The sequence below is a fragment of the Haematobia irritans genome, chromosome 4, assembly GCF_050003625.1.
Source record: "Haematobia irritans isolate KBUSLIRL chromosome 4, ASM5000362v1, whole genome shotgun sequence".
Taxonomy (NCBI): Eukaryota; Metazoa; Arthropoda; class Insecta; order Diptera; family Muscidae; genus Haematobia; species Haematobia irritans.
Window position 1 is genome coordinate 176,652,862 of NC_134400.1, and position 7,713 is coordinate 176,660,574.

The 7,713-nt window shown below is 31.6% G+C and overlaps 1 protein-coding gene across 1 annotated transcript; it reads right to left on the minus strand.

The window, feature by feature from the left end:
* Positions 1-817: 817 nt before the first annotated feature.
* On the minus strand, positions 818-6,590 carry LOC142233833 (uncharacterized). The gene is made up of 3 exons (XM_075304885.1): positions 6,443-6,590; positions 5,923-6,336; positions 818-905 (listed from the first exon to the last, which is right to left on the minus strand). The coding sequence occupies exons 1-3, from the start codon at positions 6,501-6,503 to the stop codon at positions 862-864; spliced, it is 519 nt and encodes a 172-aa protein (XP_075161000.1). The 5' UTR covers positions 6,504-6,590; the 3' UTR covers positions 818-861.
* Between the last annotated feature and the right edge of the window lie 1,123 nt (positions 6,591-7,713).

Genomic DNA, 7,713 nt, shown 5'->3' on the forward strand with positions numbered 1-7,713 from the left:
TGTGAATTGGCTATACACGGCAGTGGTTAGACCTATAATGCTATATGGTGTTGGTGGCCGCACTTCAGCAACCGACATGTTTAGATAAAGTTCAGCGTATGGCGTGCTTGTGTATCTCAGGCGCATTCAGTAAGACAGGAACAGATTCCCTTAATGTCATGCTGCATCTATGGCCTTTAGACATTTTGGCCAAACATTCAGCTTCAACAACGGCTGTGCGGTTGCGCGAGCTATCGCTGTGGTCGAAAAAAATGTACGGCCACAGTTCGGTCCTCAAAATAATGCCAGATGTGCCTAACGTAATGGATTACACTCTGGCGAAACCACTTTTCGACAAAAAGTTTGAAACTCTAATTCTCAACAGTGAGGCGTGGTGTTACATACACATACCCCGGGGAATAAAAGAAATATAGATTTCTACACTGATGGCTCCAAATTGTCAAAATTTTATTTCTATAGCAAATTTTGTCAAACTTAATTATATACGTATTTAATCGGCCATTTTAAGTTCAATATAAACCACGTATGGACTATGTGGTATATATTACGGTGTTAGGAAGTTTTAGGATATCTTGCCATCGGCAAGTGTTACCGCAACCCAAGTAATTCGATTGTGAATGACAGTCTTCAGTAGAAGTTTCTACGCAATCCATGGTGGAGGGAACATAAGCTTCGGCCTGGCCGAACTTACGGCCGTATATACTTGTTTTTTAATTTTTTTGTTTGTATTTTAATTTTAATTTTTGTATTTGTATTTCTTGATTAGTCCTTAGACAAATATGGTAGCAATTTAAGATACAACCGTAAAATAAAACAATTTAATATGTATAACAATAAATACATTTTATTGATGAAATGAATTTATAGTAAGCCAGTACAGGTACCTCTTCGCACAATGCGGATATCTGAAAAAGTAGAAGAATAAAAAATGCACCTTAATTTGTTATTAATAAAAAGTTGTGTGTAATTGATCCAAATTAATTTTTTAATAGAAATGTCTTCAAGCACGAAAATGATAGTGTCAATCACAGTTTTAATTGAACATCAAGAAAATACTTGATTAAAAAATTGCAATTAAATTTTTTGTTTCTAGTACCACTGATCGTTACTATAATAGTGAAAGTGTTGCATTGGGTCCAAAAAAAAACGTAAACAACACCAAAATTGATGTCGAAATCCACGCCACAGTGATAGAAACATTGCTCTTGAGCTGCGATATTGCACATAGAACGCATGCAACACATATTGATCTTGGAAGTTGTAAAAAGTGCAAGAGTTCACCGATGTAAAAAAACCGCATATTTGGATCGGAAAGCCAAACAATGTTGCCAGAAGTAGGAGAATTCCCCTACATGTAGATTCTTTTTATAATTTATGTTTAGCGTGTTGTAGGTACGTAGGGGCACAATGTAGGGACGTTTTCACTCAACACAATTTTTAATATTTTTATTTTTTGGTGGCTCTATAGAAGGAAAAAAATATAGAAAATTTTGCCAAAATTTTATTACTATAGAAAATTTTGTCAAAATTTTATTTCTATAAAAAATTTTCTAAATTTTTTTCTATAGAAAAATTTGTCAAAATTTTCTTTTCTATAGAAACTTTTTCAAAATTTTATTTTTATAAAAAATTTTGTCAAAATTTTATTTCTATAGAAAATTTTTTCAAAATTCTATTTCTATAGATAATTTTCTCAAAATTTTATTTATATAGAAAATTTTGTCAAAATTTTATTTCTATAAAAAATTTTATCAAAATTTTATTTTTATAGAAAATTTAGTCATTTTGTTTCTATAGAAAATTTTGTCAAAATTTCATTTCTATAAAAAAAATTTCTAAAATTTTCTATAGAAAATTTTGTCAAAATTTTCTTTCTTTGTCAAAATGTTATTTCAAGAAAAAATTTTCTAAATTTTTTTCTATAGAAAATTTTGTAAAAATTTTACTTCTATAGAACATTTTTTCAAAATTTTATTTCTATATATATAGGAAATTTCTTTATATAGGAAATTTTGTCAAAATTTTATTTCTATAAAAAATTTTTTCAAAATTTTATTTCTATAAAAAATTTTGTCAAAATTTTATTTCTATAAAAAATTTTGTCAAAATTTTATTTCTATAAAAAATTTTCTAAATTTTTCCTATAGAAAATTTTGTGAAAATTTTCTTTCTATAGAAAATTTGTCAACATTTTATTTCTATACAAAATTGTTTCAATATTTTATTTCTACAGAAAATTTTTCAAAATTTTATTTCTATAGAAAATTTTCTCAAAATTTTATTTTTATAAAAATTTCGTCAAAATTTTATTTCTATAGATTTTTTCTCAATTTTTTTATAGAAGCTTTTAACAAAATTTTATTTCAATAAAGAATTGATTTACCAAAAAAACATCAAGATATTTACCATTGTGGCAATACAAGTTTATCTTTACGTAATATACGTTGCATTTTCATATATTTTAAGATAATAAAGCACATAGGGCCATTTTTGTTTTGTAAATTTTGTATAAATTACACTAGTTTACAAAAACCAAAATTCATGTACATTTGATGAAAACCAACTTTTCTTATGTAGTTTGAGCTGCTGAAATCGAAAATAATTTTAACAAAAATTTTATGGAACAATTTTTGAGATATCCCGTTATTTTTAAATTTTCGCTCTTTTTTCACTAAACACAATATATCTCGAGTTCCGTATCCGATTATAACGTTGTTGATATTTAAATGAAAGGTTATAGGATGAAAACTAATCGTGTGTAATTGAATCTGTGATAAGTTAAGTGGTTCAAAAAATATCAATGCAAAAATTCAAAATTTTCAAAAAAATCGTGTTTTACAATGGACCTTTTCCGCCAGAAAAGCATAAACCATTAAAAAAAATTCTCTTCATAGTCGTATAGATGATACTATAACGTAAGTAACAAGACCAACCACTTTCCCACTCAAAAACAAGTAAGGAAAGTCTAAAGTCGGGCGGGGCCGACTATATTATACACTGCACTTTGTAGATCTAAATTTTCTATACTATATCACATCTGTCAAATGTTTTGGGTGCTATATATAAACGTTTGTCCCAAATACAAACATTTAAATATCATTCGATCTGGACAGAGTTTGATAGACTTCCACAAAATCTATAGACTCAAAATTTAAGTCGGCTAATGCACTAGTTAGTAAAAAAATATGGGAAACGTTTTAATCTGAAGTAATTTTAAGGAAACTTCGCAAAAGTTTATTTATGAGTTATCGCTCGATATATATGTATTAGAAGTTTAGGAAAATTAGAGTCATTTTTACAACTTTTCGACCAAGCAGTGGCGATTTTACAAGGAAAATGTTGGTATTTTGACCATTTTTGTCGAAATCAGAAAAACATATATATATGGGAGCTATATCTAAATCTGAACCGATTTCAACCAAATTTGGCACGCATAGCTACAATGCTAATTCTACTCCCTGTTCAAAATTTCAACTAAATCGGAGTTAAAAATTGGCCTCTGTGGTCATATGAGTATAAATCGGGCGAAAGCTATATATGGGAGCTATATCTAAATCTGACCCGATTTCAACCAAATTTGACACTCATAGCTACAACGCTAATTCTACTCCCTGTGCAAAATATAAAATTTAAAACTAAGCCGGAGCAAAAAGTTGGCCTCTGTAGTCATATGAGTGTAAATCGGGCGAAAGATATATATGGGAGCTATATCTAAATCTGACCCGATTTCAATAAAATTTGGCACACTTGACAATACTACTAATTGTACTCCTAGTGCAAAATTTCAACCAAATTGGGGTGAAACTCTGGCGTCTGGGGCCGTATTAGTCTATATCGGGCGAAAAATATATATGGCAGCTATATCTAAATCTGAACTGACTTCAATAAAATTTAGCACACATGACTATAGTACTAATTGTTCTTCTTGTGCTAAATTTTAAGCAAATTAGGGTAAAACTCTGGCTTCTGGGGCCATATAAGTCCATATCGGGCGAAATATATATGTATATATGGGAGCTATATCTAAATCTGAACCGATTTCTTCCAAAGTCAATAGGGTTCTATTCTGAGCCAAAACACATACTTGTGCCATTGGACTAAAACTGCGACCTAGACTTTGATTACAAAAATGTGTTCACGGACAGACGGACATGGCTATACCGACTCAAGAGGCCACCCTGAGCATTTTTGCCAAAGACACCATGTGTCTATCTCATCTCCTTCTGGGTGTTGCAAACATATGCACTAACTTATAATACCCTGTTCCACAGTGCGGCGCAGGGTATAATGAATTTCTCTGTGGCCGAGAGACATTTTTGTGTGGGTGAGTGGCTCTTATTTGCATGTTTTGACGTCATTAAATTGCTTATAACTTTGTCATTTTTCGGTCGATTCTAGTTGGTCTTGTTACTTACGTTATAGTATCGGTTATACGACCATGAAGAAAATTTTGATTTGATTTTGTGTTTTGGATCAGAATAGAACCCTATTGATTTTGGAAGAAATCTGTTCAGATTTAGATATAGCTCCCATATATATTTCGCCCGATTTACACTCATATGACCACAGAGGCCAATTTTTTGCTCCGAATTAGTTGAAATTTTGCACAGGGAGTAGACCTAGCATTGTAGCTATGCATGCCAAATTTGGTTGAAATCGGTTCAAATTTAGATATATCTCCCATATATAGCTTTCGCCCGATTTACACTCATATGACCACAGAGGCCAATTTTTAACTCCGATTTATTTGAAATTTTGCACAGGGAGTAGAATTAGCATTATAGCTATGCGTGCCAAATTTGGTTGAAATCGGTTCAGATTTATATATAGCTCACATATATATGTTTTTCTGATTTCGACAAAAATGGTCAAAATACCAACATTTTCCTTGTAAAATCGCCACTGCTTAGTCGAAAAGTTGTAAAAATGACTCTAATTTTCCTAAACTTCTAATACATATATATCGAGCGATAAATCATAAATAAACTTTTGCAAAGTTTCCTTAAAATTGCTTCAGATTTAAATGTTTCCCATATTTTTTTACTAACATTGTGTTCCACCCTAGTGCATTAGCCGACTTAAATTTTGAGGCTATAGATTTTGTAGAAGTCTATCAAATTCTTCCAGATCGAGTGATATTTAAATGTATGTATTTGGGACAAACCTTTATATATAGCCCCCAACACGGTTGACGGATGTGATATGGTATCGAAAATTTAGATCTACAAAGTGGTGCAGGGTATAATATAGTCGGCCCCGCCCGACTTTAGACTCTCCTTACTTGTTTTTTTACGAACATTGTGTTTCACCCTAGTACATTAGCCGACTTAAATTTTGAGTCTATATATTTTGTAGAAGTCTATCAAATTCTGTCCAGATCGAGTGATATGTATTTAATGAATGTATTTGGGACAAATACATACATTTAAATAAAAATTTAGATCTACAAACTGGTGCAGGGTGTAATATAGTCGGCCCCGTCCGACTTTAGACTTTCCTTACTTGTTTTGTTTTACAATTAATTATTTTTCGTGCTTTATGGACAAATTAGATCGAGGAATTTGATCAATAGAACCATTAAAAAGAAAATGCCAGATACAAATCTATACACGCCTAGACTGTATATGTTTCAGTTCGGGTGAATGAACTTTTCCACAGCCTTTGGTATAGATCTGGCTGGGAGAGATAACACTATTGTAAAATTAAAATTTTGTACAAATTTAACGAAAACTATTGTAGGGGAAATTTGAGGGAAATTTTTTTGGGAAAGTAGGGAACTGTTTTTGTTCTTGTGGAGTAAACCGAAAATTTTCCTTGGCTACACTGATGCCAAAAATTAAGAGATGGTAAAACATGGTTTTGGATCCAATTAAGTTCTCTCTCTCTTCTCTCTTATTTTTTTCCACAAAAAATGTATCTTACCTGCTCCACAAGATTGGGCACAATTGAACTTTTGCTCATTACCATAGACCACTCGATTACTGGCACATATTGGATTATATTCAGATGTGGTAGGACATAGGCGAATACATTCCAAAAATTCCGGCGTTGATGTTGTGGCCATCGGTATAAAGGGAACAATGGTGGGATTAACTGGTACATTGTTGACAATCACACTACTCGATGGTGTACTCGATGTGAGACCATTATTCTGTTGATTACTTTCAATAGTACTAAATACCAATTCCTGGCCGGGTAATAACCAATGATTAACTTTTATTAGACTTGGAGATGATACCCTATGTAAGCCACGTTCTGGAACATTGCTTTGTTGTTGGGCCAAAGCATGACCACAACACCATTGTACATTCATTAACAACCAAAAAAACAATAGAACTGCAAATTTTGAAGCACAATAATTAAAAATTTTATGAAAATTTGAAATTCACATGATATAGGTCTATGATTCTCTATTATCCATTTAGCAAATGAATTTAATTACATTTTAGTAATTCGTTTTTAATTACAAAAATTCGTGCTCCAAGTCGATGAGACATCATCATTATTGATAGCTGAACTAGGAGATCTTCAATGTTATTCGTAGTGCATCTGAATAAATACTAAAAGTAACGAAACCAAAACATGGATGGGGGTTATAGAGTGAACGACCAATGTCAATGTCTTCTCGGATACAATATTCTGAGATTGTAGTAAATACATCAGGTTTTGCCCCCTTCACAGTCATCATCTAAATCATTGATTGCATTTACTTTTTTCTTTTTTTATCTAGCCTCTTCTGTTCTTTATGAGAGAAATACCACTTGGCGAGTTAATGAATAAGTGAACTGAGTTTAGTTGTACAACTCACAAAGAAACGCAATTTGTCACCAACATGACGGTAGTGTAAAATATTGTCTGGTTTACGTTATACAAAATTATTGAAATGGAATTTCAAGTGGATTACTTCCCTTTCACTAATATGCAATATTTTATGGCGTATAGCTAAACATGAAATAAAGGGTGATTCTTTTGAGGTTAGGATTTTCATGCATTAGTATTTGACAGATCACGTGGGATTTCAGACATGGTGTCAAAGAGAAAGATGCTCAGTATGCTTTGACATTTCATCATGAATACACGGATGAAAAAGACTGTTTTTCATATGTTTGGCTATAAACATTATATGTTTGGAACACAAAATTTTAAACACAATATTTTTGAGTGCAAGCATATAATGTTCAAAAAATAGCATAACATGTTTGGGTCATATATGTTAATATGTTAGAACATATTATGTTTGGGACATAAAATGTTTGTAAATATAATATGCTTGGATGCAAACATATATTAATTTAGAAATAGCCTATAAACATATATGTGTTTAGTAGCTTGGAGCGCTATTTAACAGGGAGCGATATTGAATTAAGTTGGTGGTTGTTGCTTGTTATTACAAAATTAACATTTTATTTTCCCTTGGGCAATTGATCAGCTACTTCTTTGATCCTTACAAACTGTGTGGTCAGCTGTTCGAATCCCCGTCCGGCAAAACGTAAAATTAAAATAAAAAAAAATCATACAATTGAATAATTTCTTCTACAATGTTTGTATTACAGAAAAAGGTGCTAAGAACTAAAAAATCTCGTGGAAGTGAGAAAGATGTGTGGGAATATACAATTGGGCAGAAACAAAATTTTGAGCATTCAGGTCGAAAACCTATGTTGTTAGCACCTATATATCCGGTTTAGTTTCATAATTCATTATGATTGTAAATAT